The sequence below is a fragment of the Orcinus orca genome, chromosome 2 (assembly GCF_937001465.1).
Source record: "Orcinus orca chromosome 2, mOrcOrc1.1, whole genome shotgun sequence".
NCBI classification, from domain to species: domain Eukaryota; kingdom Metazoa; phylum Chordata; class Mammalia; order Artiodactyla; family Delphinidae; genus Orcinus; species Orcinus orca.
The window spans coordinates 113,254,252-113,273,276 of record NC_064560.1 but is presented as its reverse complement, the minus strand read 5'-3'; the positions used below and the strand labels follow the sequence as shown (position 1 = coordinate 113,273,276).

General features: G+C 40.7%; 1 protein-coding gene across 2 annotated transcripts; it reads left to right on the top strand.

The window, feature by feature from the left end:
* Positions 1 to 77: 77 nt before the first annotated feature.
* Positions 78 to 17,920, top strand: SPATA5L1 (spermatogenesis associated 5 like 1). 2 transcript variants are annotated; one of them, XM_004281267.3, is made up of 8 exons: positions 78 to 1,264; positions 2,471 to 2,656; positions 7,684 to 7,842; positions 11,113 to 11,322; positions 11,842 to 12,066; positions 13,423 to 13,557; positions 14,439 to 14,564; positions 16,025 to 17,920. In XM_004281267.3, the coding sequence occupies exons 1-8, from the start codon at positions 170 to 172 to the stop codon at positions 16,190 to 16,192; spliced, it is 2,304 nt and encodes a 767-aa protein (XP_004281315.1). In that variant the 5' UTR covers positions 78 to 169; the 3' UTR covers positions 16,193 to 17,920. The 2 variants fall into 2 exon arrangements, 1 of the variants encoding a protein (XP_004281315.1); XR_004477748.2 differs by lacking the exon at positions 16,025 to 17,920 and having other exon boundaries at positions 99 to 1,264; positions 11,842 to 12,034.
* The last annotated feature ends 1,105 nt before the right edge of the window (positions 17,921 to 19,025 follow it).

Below are 19,025 nucleotides of genomic sequence, written 5' to 3'. Positions count from 1 at the left end.
CTTCGTCTAACTTTCCGATTGGTCCTTTCTGCCTCCTGTAAGGGAACGGCAACTGATCCCAGGCGCATGCGCATCACGTGGTTCCGGCAGAGGAGCTCTGTGTACCGGTCTTTCTGGCCCGGGTGGAATTCTTACCCCACTTTCCTGGGCCTTGCGTCTTCCGTGAGTAATGGCTCCGGACTCAGGTCCCTTTCCAGAAGGGCCGCTCTTAAAGCTGCTACCCGTAGACGCTAGGGACCGGGGCACCCAGCGCTGTCGCCTGGGCCCGGCGGCCCTCCGCGCCTTAGGCGCGCACCTGGGCTCGGCGGTGAAGATCTCGCTGCCTGACGGCGGCTCCTGCCTCTGCACCGCCTGGCCGCGGCGGGATGGAGCGGACGGCTTTGTGCAACTGGATCCGCAGTGCGCGAGCCCGGGGGCGGCAGTGGGGGCGCCGGGGTCCCGGGGGAGTCTGAACCTGAGCCGACTCCGGTTAGTGCCCTGCCCGCCCCTTCGGCTCCTCGCCGTGTGGCCGGTGTTGCGGGAGCTGGCGGGCGTGTCTGGTGCCCCAAATCCAGCCGCGGTGCTGGAGGCGGCGCAGGAGCTGCTGAGGAACCGTCCGGTGTCTCTGGGCCACGTGGTGGCCGCTCCTCCGGGCGCTCCCGGCCCGGTGGCCGCCCTGCACATCGTCAGCGGGGCACCCAACCCGAATCCGGCTGGGCTGGTCACCCCTCGCACCCACATCAGTCTGAGCGGGCTACCTCCGTCGGAAGAGGAGCCGCAGCCCGAGGTGCCCCTGGGGGGCCTTTCCGAGGCGGCCGACTCGCTGCGGGAGCTCCTCGACTTGCCGCTCAGCTACCCCCGCGCCTTGGCCTCGCTGGGGCTAGAAGTGCCACGCGGGGTGCTCCTGGCTGGCCCCCCCGGAGTGGGCAAGACCCAGCTAGTGCGGGCCGTGGCCCGAAAGGCGGGCGCGGAGCTGCTGGCCGTGAGTGCGCCCACGCTGCAGGGCTCCCGGCCCGGGGAGACCGAGGAGAACGTGCGGCGGGTCTTCCAGCGCGCGCAGGAGCTGGCCAGCCGCAGGCCCACCCTTCTCTTCCTGGACGAGGTGGACGCCCTGTGTCCCCGGCGGGGCGGCCCACACCAAGCCCCCGAGAGCCGCGTGGTGGCCCAGGTGTTGACGCTGCTAGACGGCATCAGTGGGGGCCGGGAGGTGGTGGTTGTGGGAGCCACCAACCGGCCGGACGCACTAGACCCAGCGCTGCGTAGACCTGGGAGATTCGACCGAGAGGTAAATAGGCTCAGCCAGCTAGCTCATTGCCCCCTGGAACCCCGGCCTCTTCTGGCCCTGGTTGGCTGCCCCGAGGCGTTTGCCACTTAGGTTTGGAAGTCAGTGAAGCTGGAGTGGGGCTCTGTAAAGCAGAGAACCCGTTCTCTGGTCCACAAATGATCTGCGAGCCAGGACCCTTTCCCCCTCCAGAGTCAAATTGTTCTGAGAAGCAAGGGGGCCGTTAGGGATGAGTTGTGCAGGTCCTGAGAATGAGGAGTACTATAATCAGTAGTGTTAGTTTTTAAGGGAACTAGGACTGCTACAAGCATATTAAACTCTTACGAATCTGGAAGGAGAATTTAAAGTAGGATAGCCTCAAGAAACAAATGTATTGAAATAAGGGGGAAGGCAGGGAAGGACTAGATCAGAGCAGACATTTAACTCTTCTAGATTTATTCATTCCTTGTTCGAACGCCAGCCTCCTATCCCACAATTGCTCCCTGAGTTGCCAGGAAGGTTGAATATTCAAAGCTGTCCTATTTTATAAACTTCAGTCCTAAATTGATTCTTGATTTCTACTAAATAGTTTGAATAGTGATTATTTAAATGATGTTTGAACTTTGTGGTAGGTTTCTAAAGAGACAGGTGATAATTGCCCACTTTAGCATAATCTGTTTAGAACTTGAGTGGATTTCTTCTTCACACCATGTAGTACCTGTCCTGAATAAGCTCCATAAGAGCAGGGACATAGACTATCTAGTTTACTGGCTCCTAGAACGTGGTAGGTTCTCAAAAATACCAAAAACTGGGCTTCCCTGGTGGCGCAGTGGTTGAGAGTCCGCCTGCCGATGCAGGGGACGCGGGTGCGTGCCCTGGTCCGGGAAGATCCCACATGCCGCAGAGCGGCTGGGCCCGTGAGCCATGGCCGCTGAGCCTGCGCGTCCGGAGCCTGTGCTCCGCAACGGGAGAGGCCCGCGTACAGCAAAAAAAAAATTGAAAAATAACAAAAACTTATTAAATGACATATGTAATTTTAACTATGCAACTTTCTAGCCAGTGTTACTCCTCTGGAAGATAAGGATTTTCATGTATTCAGAATCTAAGGTATGCTTAAGAGTACACAGTAATAGTTCCAAATTTGTTCGCTAAATTATTATACATGTTTGTGAGGATTAAAAAAACAATGTTTTAAGCTGTAAACTTTTTCTTTCCTTGCTTTGCACATAGATTGTCATTGGAACTCCCACACTTAGACAAAGAAAGGCGATTCTACAAGTGATTACCTCGAAGATGCCCATCTCCAGTCAAGTCGATTTGAGCCTCCTTGCAGAAATGACTGTTGGCTATGTTGGTGCAGACCTGACCGCACTCTGTAGGGAGGCTGCCATGCACGCTCTGCTTCATAGTGAGAAGGTAAGAAGGATTGATTTATGACCTTCTATGTGAACCCTTTTATTAACGTAACAAGTTAATTTGGAGATTAAAAAAAGTGGTAAGTACATTTTCTTCAAACTTTTGATACCTTCAACAGCTGTTTCTTACATATTTTTTTAAAAAATAAATTTATTTATTTATTTTTGGCTGCGTTGGGTCTTTGTTGCTGCGTGCGAGCTTTCTCTAGTTGCGGTGAGCAGGGGCTACTCTTCGTTGCGGCGCACGGAGTTCTCACTGTGGTGGCTTCTCTTGTTTCAGAGCATGGGCTCCAGGTGTGCAGGCTTCAGTAGTCGTGGGTCACGGGCTCAGTAATTGTGGCATGCAGACTCAGTAGTTGTGGCACACGGGCTTAGTTGCTCCGCAGCATGTGGGATCTTCCCAGACCAGGGCTCGAATCCGTGTCCCCTGCATTGGCAGGCACATTCTTAACCACTGCACCACCAGGGAAGTCCTCTTACATATATTTTTACAACTGAACTCCATAGAAATAGTATATGACTGAAAGTAGGGACAGAGAGCTGAGTTCTTCAGGTTTGCCCAGAGCGTTTTCCCCCACTCCCATAGTAACTCTTTAGTGCTGAAGCCCAGAGCAGTCAGGAAAAAGACAGTGTGGCCCCAGAAGAAGTAAACCTATATCTTTTTAATTTTTGTTTTATTTTGAATCTATTTCAGACTTAGAGAAAAGTTGCAAAAATAGTACAAAGAATTTTTGTATATCCTTCACACAGATTCGTCAAATGTAACATTTTATCACTTTTGCTTTATGATACTCTCTTCATGTGTATGAATGTTTATGTGTGTGTGTGTGTATATATATATACTCATACTCTCAAATGCAGCCATGATGCCCCTTTAGCATTGAAAATTTAAGTGTATATTTCCTAAAAACAAGGACTTTAAAACCACAGTACAATCATCAAGATGAGGAAATTAACACTGACATGATACTTCTTCCTAATCTATATAGACCTTAACCAAATCTCACCATTTGTCCCACTCATTTCCTTTGTAGCAAAAATTTTAAAAGGAAAAAAAAATATATTTTTTAATCCAGGATTACACCTTGCATTTGGCTGTCATAGCTGCTTAATCTTTAATCTAGAAACATTCTTCAGTCTTTCTTTCACGACTTTAATTTTTTAAAAGTACAGTTCAGTTATTCTATAGAATATTCCTAAGTTTGGGTTTGACTGATGTTTTCTCATGATTTGATTCAGGTTTTGCATTTTTGGCAGAAATATCACAGAAATGATACTGTGTTCTTCTCATTGCATCTATTAGGTAGCAAATGATATATCTTTGTCCTATTACTGGTGAAATTAACTTTGATTTCTTGGATAAGGTGGTATCTCTGAGATTTCTCCATTGTCAAGATACTATTTTTTCCCTTTGTTGTTAATAAGCATCTTGAAGGGAAAATAAGCTTTTCTAACTCAGGAGACGATTAGGTGCTTAGGATTTTATTTAAATTCATCTTTGACATTCAAATCCTTAATTCATGACTGCTTTTCTTAAAAATAGTTAGGATATTATCTTAAATATAGTAGTTTTCAACACTATAGATTGGAAAATCTGTTCACTTTTATGTAATGTCAACCTGAATCCCTAAACCCCTTCCGAAAAAAATTATTTTCAGCATGCTGAGGATTCTCTTGTAACCTTAAAATTGTTCTTTGACCTTATAATTTTTTAAAACCTAATTCGAGTTTGTTTAAGCTATAAAAGGATGATTTATCATCCTAAATTTTGAAAACCTTTTTACCTAGGTCATTTATATCCTTACTCATGTTCTTTTCCTTTATTTTTACTCTTACACCAAAGGTGGGGAAGGAGTTATGTGAACTTGTAAGTCCTCATCTTTTCAGTTTAGGACCAAAGCTGCTTGAAGATTTAATGACAAGTCCCATGTGTGAAGATTTGAGGATATATGCCTCTTGAGGGGAGGACAAGAACACCACGGTGTGGGAAAGGAGGTTTACATTTAGAATTCCCTCTGCTTTGAAGTTCCAGGTTTGACCTTAAGCACGTTGGCTTAGGTGGACCATCCAGCTGCAGCCGTCCTAGGGTGGAGCCCACTGCTACTTCAGGAGGGGCCTGCCCAGGCATAGTTACCACAGGTGATGGCTCAGTTCATAAACAACCAGGGGAAGTGGAAGAAAGGCAAAAAGGAAGAAGGGACAGAGGCTTCTGGGAAGGTACTGGCTCCATCTTTTTCTTCTTTCCCTCCCCAGGCAGCTGAGGGGCTGCTGCTGCTTCTATCTGTGCCAGGGCAGACAAGGGCACATCACAGTTTGTTCATCTTTTTGTCAAGTATGCCTATTAAAGGGTTAGAAAGACAGTTTAACACACACACATATAGACATAGAGGGGAAAGGATTTTTATCTGCCTGAAAGGATTATGAAAATCAAGTGAATAGTGTACACACGAGTAATCTGCAAGTGTAAATGGGATTTTCAAGTGTCAGTTGGTGTTACTTATAAATTAGTTAGTATTCAGTTACCCAATATCTAATACTGCTAACTAGTTAAAAAAAATAGCGCTATTTCAAAAAAACTATTTAATAGTGTTATTTGTGAGAAATTAAACAAGATAAAAATTATAAAGAAAGTAAAAATTGTCTGAAATCTCACCTCCCAGAGATTATAATTATTGACATTTTTTAGGAAAACTGTTCAGAAAAGCTCCACGTATACATATTCACTTATTTAATCTTTCATAAATGGGATAAAATAGTTTGTTATTGAAAGTGGGAATTTTGGGATAACTGAATGTTCAGAATTTGATGTAAGAGGGCAAATACTTAAATATAATACAGATATTACAAATAGAAATATGTTTTTAATAGCCAGAAAGGAAATGATTTACTGATTTGACCATTTTAGAATGGCAAAACAATACTATTTAAAAAAAAAAGAAAGATGACAAGTTCAAAAGCAAAACAAACGAACAATACTATAAGCAAAGGCAAGACACGAGACAGACTGGGAAAAATACTTTCAGCCCATGACAAAAGCCCAATTTCCTTGGTGTAGAAAGAACTCTCACAAAGCAATAAGAAAAGACCAACAATCCAAGAGAAAATGGGTAGCAAGATATGAACTGGTAGTTGACAGTAAAAGGATTACAAATGGCTTATACACATGAAAAATCCTCAACTTCCTTTAAAAATTAATATTTTGATTCTTTTTCTTTTTTAAAAACTTATTATTTTGAAATAATTAAAACTTCAGGGAGAGTTCTGAGATAGAGAACTCCTGCTAAATCCTTTATCCAAATTCACCAGTTTTTAACATTTTGCCCAATTAGCTTTATCATTCTCTCCTTTCTCTTCTTCTCTCTGTACAGCTGACCTTTGAACAACACAGGTTTGAACTGCACCAGTCCACTTAATACGTGGATATTTTTCAATAGTAAATAATATAAGTACTGCACGGTCTGGGGTTGGTTGAATCCACACAGACGTGGGGAACGGCAGATATGGGGGGCCACCTCTACTTAAACGAGGATTAACTCCCATGTTGTTCAAGGGTCAACTGCCTAGGTATACCCATTGTTTTTTTCTGAATCATTTGAGAAGGGGTTGCATGCATCTTAACCCATTATCCCTTAATATTTTAATGTCCATTTCCTATGAAAAAGTATGTATAATCTCATTATATTCAGGAAATTTAACATTGATCAAAACGTTGTCAGATTTATAGTTCCTATTCTAATTTTGCTAACTGTATCCATTTTTGTAGCATTCTTTTCCTCCAGTACAGGATCTAGTCCAGGATAATGTACTGTGTTTAGTTTTTTGTTTCTTTTTATCTTGAACGCTTCCTTAGCACTTTTTTGGTGTGTGTGCGGCATTTGACATTGACATTTTTCAAGGATGCAGGTCAGTGATTTTATAGAACTTCTGTCAGTTTGGGTTTGTCTGTTTCTTCATAGTCAGATTCAGGTTATGCATGCCCATTGGGGACACTACATAAGTGATAGTGTCCTTCTTATGATGTCACATGTGAAGGCACAGTACGTCCACCTGCCCCTCATTGGTGATGTCCCTAATGGTGACTGATGTGATCAATCAGTCAAGGTTTTGTCCAGTTTATTTACTGTATAGCTGCTATTTTTCCCTTTGCAACTAATAAGAAATCTGTGAGGAAACGCTCTGAGACAATGCAGACACACTGTTCCTCATCAAACTTTCCCTCCCCTAGATTAGCATCCATTGATTCTTGCCCTAAACAGCCTTTACTGTGATGCTTGCAAAATTGATTTTCTAATTCCATTATTTTCCTCTACCTCACTCTTGATTAAAGAAATTTAATTAACACAATAGTGAGCACCATTTCCTCTCTCATACTGGCCGAAATTTAAGGTTTGGTAATGTCCATTGTTGGAGAGGTGTGGGGAGAACAGCTTCATATATTGGTGCAGCTTTGAGGACAGTTTAGTAGTAGCTGTGAAAATTGTAAGTGTACATACTCTTAAGCACAATAATTCTACTTTGAGGAAATTATTATATAAAACACTTGAGCGTGTGCACAAGGACTTTCAGTTGCTGCTTTGTTTTTAATAACAAAAGACTGGAAACAACCTACGTTCAACAGAAGGATGTTGTTAAAATACTCATACAATATGCAGTTGTCAAAAAGAATGAGATAGAGCTGTATTAGTTGACATGAAAAGATTTCTAAGATAAATGAAAAAGTACAAATTAATATGTATGGTATAGTCACATTTGTGTATCTTTTTGAAAGCATATACATATGTCATAAAACATACTGGAAGAATACACAGGAAACTGTTGACATTCTCTGGGGATGAATATTGGTGGAGTTGAGGGGGAGACATTTAATTTTTTTATACCATGTGTTACAAATTTCTTTATAGTGATAACAAAATAGATGTATAAATTCAAAAGAGGATTTACAATTAAAAAGTAATTGTGTTTGTGTACCACAAAAAAGGCCCACCTGATTTTTGGTTTGATTTTGCTTTTTGGGGTGGATTTCTTCAGAACCAGGACAATCCAATGATTGATGAAACAGACTTCCTTGAAGCTTTTAAAAAGATCCAGCCCTCATCATTTCGAAGTGTCATTGGACTGATGGACATCAAGCCTGTTGGCTGGGAGCAGATTGGTGGCCTTGAAGATGTAAAACTGAAGTTAAAACAGGTGAGATAGAGAATCTGCTTAAGCCAGTAGAATATGACAGTCTAAGTGTAATGCTTTATGGTGAAAACAAGCTGCACTGAAACTTCTTGCCGTCATCACTAATGCGATCCCAACATCTAGATCTAATGGTCGATTTTCAATCCTTATTTAACCGGATTCTATAGGCATCAAATATTATTTTTCATACTTTCCTGCCTCACCCTCTTTTTGTTTGCTTTTTGCTCTAAAGAGTTTATAATTTAGACCGGGGTCAGTAAACTCTTTTCTGTAGAGGGCCAGAGAGTAAATATTTTAGGCTTTGTGGTCTCTGTTGCAACCACTCAACCCTGCCATTGTAGCACAAAAACAGTCGTAGACAGTATGTAATGAGTATCTGTGTTCTGATGGAACTTTATTTATGGACACTGAAGTCATATAATTTTCACGTCACAAAATAGTATTCTTTTGAATTTTTTTTTAAAATTTTATTTATTTATTTTTGGCTGTGTTGGGTCTTCGTTTCTGTGCGAGGACTTTCTCTAGTTGCGGCGAGCGGGGGCCACTCTTCATTGCGGTGCGCGGGCCTCTTACTGTCGCGGCCTCTCTTGTCTCAGAGCACAGGCTCCAGACGCGCAGGCTCAGTAGTTATGGCTCACGGGCCCAGTTGCTCAGTGGCATGTGGGATCTTCCCAGACCAGGGCTCGAACCCGTGTCCCCTGCATTGGCAGGCAGATTCTCAACCACCGCACCACCAGGGAAGCCCTGAATTATTTATTTATTTATTGAGCATTTGGAAATGTAAAAACGATTCTTATTAGTTCATGGGCTATACAAATACAGATTCTTTGTTCATAGGCCTGAGTTTGCCCTGGGACTGGTAAAAACACAAAATTATAATAAACAGTATGGCCTGGGTGGCTACTTGATACTGGTTCTCACAGTGGCTGTTGAGGGACACAGCTATTCAGCCCTTCTTACCTGCATTGCAGGTTCAGCAGTTGATTTTGCCAGTACCCCTTTGGGTGATCCTGCCATAAGGAAGTAGGTTTCTCTAATTGCACACACACAAGACTGATTTATAAGTATCAATTATAATTTATTTGTCTTAACTGGAAGCTACATCTACAGTGAACCCTGGAATCCTTGTGTCCATGCATAAGCACGTTTATAATATGCCCTAATTTTTTATTTATTTATTTATTTTTGGCTGCGTTGCGACTTCGTTGCTGCACTTGGGGTTTCTCTCGTTGCAGTGAGTGGGGGCCACTCTTCATTGCGGTGTGCAGGCGTCTCACTGCGGTGGCCTCTCGTTGTGGTGCACGGGCTTCAGGCATGTGGGCCTCAGCAGTTGTGGCACACGGGCTCAGTAGTAGTGGCTTGCGGGCTCTAGAGTGCAGGCTCAGTAGTTGTGGCTCATGGGCCTAGTTGCTCTGCAGCATGTGGGATCTTCCCTGACCAGGGATGGAACCTGTGTCCCCTGCATTGGCAGGCAGACTCCTATCCACTGCACCATCAGGGAAGTCCCCCTAATTTTTTACATGCTTTGTCTCATTTAATCTTCACAAAATACATGCGGGAGATGAGTAACACCTTCCTGTTAGAAACACTGTTTCTTTAGCTCTGAATATTAAGCTTTCCTGCCTTTCTGAGCACTCGTCTCCCCTACCTTAAATGTTAGTTCTCCAAGCTCCTGAGAGTTTTCTTTTTGCATTTTCTGAGTGAGCCTTTGATCTCCTTAATGTCCCAGGCCTCAGCTGTCCCCTGAAAAATGCTAACTCAGAAATCTTTATATCCAGCGCAGATAGTTCTTTTGATCATTAGAACTACTTAAATGCCTGCCTACTGGATAACTTCCAGGGATCTCAAACTCAGCATGTCCAAAGTTCAGCTAATCAGTTCTACCTCTACACCTGGATTCCCTCCCTCAGTGAATGCAGCCAGTCACCCCATCCCCTCACTCAGAAACCTGTCTTCTGAATGCATGGAGTCATGTCATACATAACGCAACTTCCCCTCTGGATTTCCCCTGCGTATAATACAGTTACATTTTATGTTTCATATACATCCCTCCCACCCCACCTCTGCTGCCTGTGACACATCAAGCCTTATTATTTTTGTAGTCTGAATCCTTGCAAGAGACTGCTAAGTGGTCTCCCTCCCTCTAGTTTCATTTCCTTCTATCCATTCTCTATACTGCTTCCTCACTGTTGACTAAAACTGTCAAGGCCCAATGTGATCTGAATCCTACTTCCACTTCAGCTCTATCGCGTCTTGCCTCCCTCATCCTCCCCTCTGTTCCTGCTTACTGTTGGGAGATGAATTGGATGCTTTCATGTGTCTCTGTATATATTGTTCCTTGTCTGTGGAATGCCCTTCTCTGGTCTGCTTGTTAGTTTACAAGCCTGTCTCCCCAACTAAAATAGGAGTTTCTAGGTACAGGGGTCTTGTCTATCCTTTTCTGTAGAGGCAATATATCAGTAGTTAAGAGCTTGTGCTCTTGATCTACACTGTCTGGGTTTAGTCTTAGTTCTGCTGCCTTGCTAGCAGTAAGATAAGATCTGGGCGGGTTACTTCACTTTTTTAGCCCGAGTTTCTGCATCTGTGAAGTTATGATGATAACAGAACCATCTACCTCAGAGGTAGTGAGGGTTTACTTACTATTATGAGTGCCTACTTTGTGAAGGTGTCACTCTAGGTGATGGGGATTTAGAGGTGAACTTTGCTTACATTCTAGCAGGAGCAGAATGACTAACTCAACATGGAAAAATAGTAGTTTCAGACAGCAAATGAATAAGTGCTCCAAAAGTAGAAGATGGGTAGTAGCTAGACTGCCTAGGAGGAGGAGGATCTGCTTTAACTACAGTGGTTAGGGAAGACCTCTCCAAGGAAGTGACATATGAGTGGAGACATGTATGATGAGGGATAGCACACAAAGATCTTAAGGGAGTGTTCAGGCAGAGAGAGACTAGCAGGTAAAGGCCATGAGATGGGAACAAACTGGAGTGTTTGGGCGATGGGTTACGTGAGGCCTTGTAAGCAGTGGTAAGTTAGGAGTTTGGATTTGGATTTTATTCTAATTCTGATGAGAAGTCATGGAAAGATTTTAAGCAGGAAGTGATGTGACCTCACTTAGGTCATAAGGCTGCTGTGTGGAGATCGGACCACATTTCCAGCTCATAGCAGGTACCTGAGGGTTGTGGAACGCGTGAATTTACTGAATTTTTTGATGTTCATCATTATACTAAAACAACTCTCTCTTTTCGTGTCCTGTCTCTTTTTGTGTACTTTTAGAGCATTGAATGGCCTCTGAAATTCCCTCGGGAATTTGTTAGGATGGGCCTGACAGAGCCAAAGGGAGTTCTCCTGTATGGTCCCCCTGGGTGTGCCAAAACCACCCTGGTGAGGGCCCTGGCCACGAGCTGTCACTGCTCTTTTGTTTCAGTGAGCGGAGCTGATCTCTTTTCACCTTTTGTTGGCGATTCAGAAAAAATCTTGTCTCAGGTTTGTTTTTTTATTTTCCCTCATGCAGTTAAGTTTACTTTTGAATTTTTGTTTCATGCCTTAAGGATAAACCTTATTTTTAAAAATATAACTGGCTTTTTTTCCTATTAGGAAAGTTATACCTGATTGTGTATAGAAAATTTAGAAAATATAGAAAAGTGTAAATAAGAAATCCTCCATAATTCTTCTACCTACCGTTAACATTTTGGTGAATTTCCTTTGCTTTTCAGTTTCCTTGGGCAGGGAATGGGTGGATGGTAATATATATCTGTGATTTTTTAACTTAATATGATCACTTTTAAAATTCAATAATATTAAATATTCTTTGAAAATATGATTTTAACCCCCATATAATACTGTTATTCCTTATTTATTCATTCCCTAGTTCTTAGACATTAGAATCTTTCTCTTCTTTTTATATTTAAAAAATTATAAATACAGAGTAATGCAGAAAACATACATTCATATGAATAAGGCATGATGTATAGCTTTTAAATATTTCCGTTTTTCGAACAAAAGGTATTTCGACAAGCAAGAGCAAATACTCCAGCAATTGTGTTTTTGGATGAAATTGATTCAATCTTGGGCTCTCGATCAATCAGCAGAACAGGATGTAATGTTCAAGAACGTGTTCTTTCTGTTCTCCTAAATGAATTAGATGGTGTTGGATTGAAGACTATAGAGAGAAGAGGAAGTAAATCAGATCAACATGGTAAATACAAGGAGCTGGAAAAAAACGAAGAGGTATTTATTAGCCAGAATACACCAAAAATCCAGGCCAGCATTAAGTAGAATGCATCTGCCCTAGCTTTCCCTATGCTGGATGCATCTCAGAGAATTATATAATTTCAGTGTGACTCTTAGGACTTTTACAGAGCTCGTAAAATAGTGATTTACCTGGGAAAGGTGAGGCAAATTTTATAATAAAGTATCTTAGATATATATGAATGTGAATTTTTTCCTAAGATTAGAAACATAACTACATATTGCTAGTGGAGAAGGGAGTTTCTTCTTATTTTTATACCCTGAAAAACTAGTGTTCATCCCTTTCTAAAATTGTTTATGTGAAATGAAACATAACCCACGTTTGGGTTACTGATCATTGGAAATAATGATCAGTAATTGAAAATTTTCAGTTTTCTTAAGGAATGGGTTTCCTTGGTTATAACAAAGTTAAAGTGACCTTGGAAATCCTCTTCCTCTCTTTTGAGCCTTCTCCAGATAGAGTTTGGTATCCTTAAGTAATTCCTGACAGATAATTTTCCTTCTTTTATTTTTTTCTTGTTCTTACTTGTTTCCCATTTTTTAAATTGTTCCATGGAAAGAGAGTCTTACAGCTCCTTAGGAACATATGCCACTAGAATTTGACGGGACCCATCAGGTTTTCTAATCAAATCTCCTCATCATGCAGGATTTCCTTCTATAGCCTCTGCCAGGTGTTTACCCAGCCTCTGCTAAAATACCTGCAGATATAGGGAACTCATTGCTTTGAGAGATCACATCACTGGAGAACTGCTTTGATAATTAAGTTCAACAATTTTGAATGCTTAGCATGTGTAAGGCCTTGTTCTGGTTGCTCTTAGCTATTTCTTATCTTCAGGATTTATATCAATGCAGCTTATGTTAATTGTCATATTTCTGCCTGTGGAAAGAAAGAGGTAGAATCAATCTCCTTCTTCAAGAACATGAGAGCCAAGACTTTTCATAGCTATACACGTGTTAGTCAGATGCTTCTGTCTTTTCAAGTCGTCCATTTAAGTTGTAATCATTCACTGGGGCTCAGGTGCATTTAGGTCAGCAGATAGATGTTCTCTGCTGTGGTGTAAAGCTTTTCATCAGTTCTCACACTGAGAGATGCCCCATCAGGATGGATCACTCCCTTCACTGTGTACACAGAGTAGCTCTTTGATAATAATTTGTTTCTGGGGTACCTTGATACTGAGAAGGTGGTCTGGGAAGGAAATGTAAGCATTCTAGTCCCAAGAAAAAAATATCCCCCTATTTAGAAACAAATGGACCTTCTGATTTGTAATTTTAAAAAAATACATTTAATAATTAACAACTTACTGACATTACTTTGTGTTGTATGTTTTCCCTCAGCTAGAGTTTCAGGAAGTTTTTAATAGCAATGTCATGATTGTTGCAGCAACAAATAGACCTGATGTGTTAGATGATGCCTTGTTACGGCCTGGAAGATTAGACAAGATTATTTATATTCCACCTCCAGATGAAAAGGTAATCACTGTGCACATTTACTCTGTGTGCATTTCTAACAACACATCAGTGAGCTCTAAGAGGACGGCAGAATTGAATCCCTTACTGGGTGTAGGTGTACATGGTATATGTCCTATATTGAATTCCGCGTTTTTCCTTATCTGGGCCCGTCATAAATCATCATTTTCATCTGCTTTTGCTGGGTTCTCTGGCCCTGTTTTCAGAGAAACATAAGCCTAAAAGCAAGGTAGTGATTTCCTTTTTGTGGAAGACTCAAAATACTGAGTTTATCGAGTCTACTCAACATTATTTTGCAACTAGAATGGAGGAATCCTAAAGTATTAAAAGGGTTTTGGAGGTTATCTGGGTCATCATTCTTATTTTTCAGTGGAGAAATCTGAGGTTACAGAGATTATACAATGTATCCACAGCCAAAGAATCAGTAAATCCGTTGCCCTTCACGTCCAGAGCCACTGGCAGTGAGTGGTGAAAGACACAGAAAATGAATGTTTTTCCTTCCTTAGGCTTTTATCAGATTTTGAAGGGATGGAAAAAAAATTATATCTATTTTATTTTTAAATTGTGTCTGATAATTTATGTATTTGCTTTTGAACCATGTCTGATGGGACTGTTTGTACCCAAAAGAGAGATTCATCAAGTCTCTTAAAGATTATATCTATGGTTGGCTGTTTTTTAAATTAATTATAAAAATATTAAAATGTATCATGATGTCACAGTTACTTTCTTCTTGAGAAGAAGTGATTCTTTCTTATTGTTTCTGAAATATATATACTTTCTCTGTAATATGATAGAAAACTCTAACTTGAAATGTTTTAATACAGCATTGTGTCAGACATAAATGTTGTAAGGTTATAAACATACTATTTTTCATTTTGTTCCAGGGCAGGCTTTCTATTCTGAAAGTCTGTACAAAAAACATGCCAATGGGGCCTGATATTTCCTTGGAAAATGTAGCAGCAGATACCTGTTTTTTCTCTGGAGCTGATCTTGGAAACCTCTGCAAAGAAGTAAGTTAATTAATGAAGAAAACCTGTAGTTTAAAACATTTATTCAGAACTTCATTCACTTGGCAGTATTTACTGAAAGGGAGGCACCATGTGAGGTGAAAAAGACCACTGTGGTCCCTTACCTTCTCTTCAGAGCATACAGGTTGATGGGGCAGTGGGGGAGGTGCAGAGAGGTAATACTGAATTAAAACATGTAGTGAGTCAGGGAAGTTCAGGGTGCTGTGGGAGTACCTAGGAGGACACCAGTCCAGACCTGGGGGCATCAGAGAAGGCTATCTGAGAGAGGGTGTGTGTACATTGAAACTGGTAGGATGGTTAGGGAGTTACTTAGGCTAAGGGAGAGAAGCGGAGTGTTTGAGGCAGAAGGAATAAAATGTGCAGCAACTGGAGGTGAGCAATGACATTATTGAAGAGGTGGAGTGGACAGTGGCCAGATCACACAGGTTCTTGTAGGTCACTTTAAGGCATTTAGACTTTATGTTGGCTGCCAAAAAAGGCAGCCACTGTTGGGTTTTTCCTTTCTATAAACTTGTGTTAAATATAACATTCAGAAAAATGCACAGATCAGAGGATATGGTGCACTGAATTAACATAAAGTGAACACACTTGTATAACCACCTCTCCAGAAGCTTCCCATGGGCCTTCCCACTCTATCCCAAAAGAGAACCACTCTCCTGACTTCCAGCACTGGGGGGATTAGTTTTGCCTGCTTTTGCACTTTATATAGATGGAACCATACGGTATGCTCTTCTGTCTGCTTCTTTAACTCAAGATTATGTCTGTGAAGTTCATCCGTTGTTTTGTGTGTAGCAGTAGTTTGTTCATTTCCATTGCTTATAATATTCTAATATATGAATGTGCTGCATTTATATACGCATTTTATCTTTGAACATTTGTGTTACAACTTTTTTGCTATTATGAATTATGCTGCTATGAACAATCTTGTACGCGTCTATTGGTATACGTGTGTGTGTATGTCTATTTCGTATACAAAGAGAATTGGTGGGTCATCGAGTATGTGTTGATCTGTTCCTTTATGATCAGTGCTGTTTCCTGTTTAAAAACTCCTACTCTGAGGTCAGGAATATAGTCTCTCTTTTTGTAACTTAACTTTTTTTTTATTGGTGTATAGTTGATTTAAAAAATTTTTATTTTATACCGGAGTATAGTTGATCTCATCTTTAAAATATATGCACTCACAGTGTCTATATTATTCTGCAGTCTGCTTTCCCCCCAGCCCCCCACCCATTTAAGGCTAGAATTTAATGTAGAAGAGAAGATGGTCTACTGAGAGGAATTTTAATCACTTTAACTTTTTAGCTTAATGTTTCTAGTATCATGAATATTGAAATTCTATGAAGTGAGACTGAGATTTTTGTGTTCAGATTTTAAAGTATTACCATATATTATAAAATAACAATGAAGCATATTTATTATTTCCTATTGTTTGTCTTTTATAGGCCGCCTTGCTGGCTCTGCAAGAAAATGGACTGGAAGCGACCACAGTGAAACAAGAGCACTTTCTAGAATCACTTAAGACTGTAAAACCATCCTTAAGTCACAAGGATTTGACTTTATATAAAAACTTATTTCAGAAACAAGGATTTTCTAACTTAGAAGATATTTAAAAATTATTTTACATACCTGCTTAAGGATTAACTTAAATGTGAACGTGCATAATAATTTGCAACTTCACACTCTGTGTGTGTTATTTCCTATAAATAAAAAAACTTGTGCCTAATAAGCTAAGATTTCATACTTACAGAAAAGTTAAAAGAATAATACAAAGAACTCTTATATACTCTTAACCCAGATTCTCCAATTTTTCACATTTTCCTACATTTGTCTCCTTTCTCTCTCTCCCTCCTCCCTCCTCCCCACCACAGTATTTTTCTGAACTATTTAAAAGTAGATTTTACACATCATGCCCCTTTATCCCTTTAATACTTTAGTGTACATTTTCTTATAAATGAGGTTATTTTCTTATAAGACCACAGTGCAGTTATCAAATTCAAGAAATTTAACATTGATACAACATTTTAATCTATTGACGATGAATTTCATCCATTGTTCCAATAGTAATTGTTTTCCCATTACAAGATCCAGTTTAGGATCATATACTGCACTTAGTTGTCAAGTCTCTTTAGCCTCTTTGCCTTTTTTAATCTGAAACAGTTCCTCAGTCTTTCTTGACCTTGACACTTTTGAAGCGTACAGACTAAGTATTTTATAGAACAGTTGGTTCCTAATTTGTGTTTGTCTGATGTGCATCATGATAGGTTCAGGTTACGCATCACCAGTGGAGCATATGTATGTGCTGTCATGTCCTCAGATCACAGCTGGAGGCACGTGACATCTGCACATTATTGGTGATGTTAATTTTGATCACTTGTTTATGATCTTGTCCATCTTCTCCACTGTATAGCTACTAGTTTTCCTTTTGTAATTGTGAGTATTTTTTAAGGAGATAGGTTATATATGTTTTTATTTTCCTTTATTAAAAGAGTAATAATGCTAGAAAATGTAGATAAACATGAAGAAAACATGTGGGTATTTAACTTTCCAGTCCCTTACACATGTATAGATAACTTTTTAAAACCAAAAGCATGGTACTGTGTAGCTCTTGTTTTTCTCACCTAACAGTACCTGGTAAGCATCTTACTGAGCCTTTCTTCACTCTCAACGTGCCATACAGGGTGCAGGAGCGTTCGTGAAGGAGACAGACATGGCACTGATAGGGCAGCTGGGAGCGGAGACCTCCAACAAATCATGCAGTGTGAGTTAAACGCAGGAGACGAGCTTCAAAGGAAGTATAGGTACAGTCAGGACATGGTGCGTGAACTATATGAAGTCATAAATGTCAAGCACTTGGAAAGTTTTCTATTTCTGACGGGAGCCAGTACTGTTATTAAGCAAAACCTCACTATTGGGGAACAGTTAAGGAAAAGGCCTGTCTTATTTATAGGTATAAAATATAATTCAGTTAAAATTATTCTAACAACCTGACTCTTGCTTTTGAGTAGTAGGGAAAATACCTAGAAACTTTATTAGAATTCTGAATATTTTCATTCATGTTCTGTCCATTATTGATTTTACAGGAAAAGGCAGCCATTAGGCCTTTGCCATCCCTAGGCCTGAACCCCTAAACTCAGATTCTAGCTGTATGCTCCTTGTTTTTTCCTAGAGAAAGTTTCTAGTGGTCAGCCAAGAAATTTAGTACCCACACTTTGGTTAGAGGCTGAGTTTTTATTTGAAAATGTCTTTTTAAACTGTAACTTTGCAACAGAACTTCGGAAGCCTCCTGAGGACAAAAACCATGTTTCTTCTCTCATTGAAATAAATCAATAAATGATGAAGTCAGATCAAGGATTTCTTTGACTCAACTTCAGTGTGATTAGAGGATGGCTCTGGGAAATTTCCAAAAGCTGTGTTCGTAATCGGTGAGAAAACACTTCAGCTTCTAAGTATTATACCTGGGAAGTGTGAACAGCTTTACATTAAGCTCAAACTCCTTTCTGAGCCACATTACAGCATTAAACAATGTATCAATAGTACACTCCCAGACCATCTGAAATTTAGCAAATCCATATTTGCTAAACCTGGTAACTAGGCAGCCACTGAAGGGTGGGCAGAAAGAATTCCAACACAAAATATTTAATGAAAGGATATTCTATTTTTCTTATAAAGCCTGAGCTGGGCTGATTAAAATCTAAGTTTGAATTCCTAACATGGGAACCAAGTAGCTGTGGTTCCATGCTCCTGCAAGCCCGGGTTGCAGCAGCTAGAGAAGGTTCTGGAAGTTTCTGACAATTGGGGTGGGGAGGAGAAGCTCCCCCAAGGGATTTTGGGCTTTGGAGCAGCCACAGAGGGTAATGCTGGTGAGTATCCTGAGTGGGTTCCTTTGGGGCACTGCCAAGATTTGAAGGGTGAGAACTGTGCCTGCTAGTTAGTCATTCTGGGAAAGACTAAACACAAGCTCAGTAAACCTGGGCATTAACCAAAAGAGGGAAAGTATGGCTTTCAGGGTCTAGTTCTCATTGTGAGCTTTAAAACAGCCAGTCTAAATTTTCCTGATCAACAGTAGCGAGGTAATCTGCATGATAAAGACCCCTCTGTTTCCTTCCCACCCACCCCCTCCTCCCACCCCATCCTGGCCCCCAAAAGAAGACAGTCTGGCTTGAAACGAGCATTTTCTTTTGCTACTACTTCTTGCCCCACCCTGCTGCCTTTATAAAAGCTTTCTGTTTGTACTACCCCTTGGAGCACCCTGCTAGTTCATGAATCATTGAATGAAGCCAGTTAGATCTTCAAACTGACTCAGTTGAATTCTGTTTTTTAACGCTATATACAATTTATAACTTTTTAAAACATTTTATTCTGAACATTTTCACACACATTTAATAATATAACAAAATCCCACATATCTGTCACCTAGATTGAATAATTAGTATTTTGCTAAAT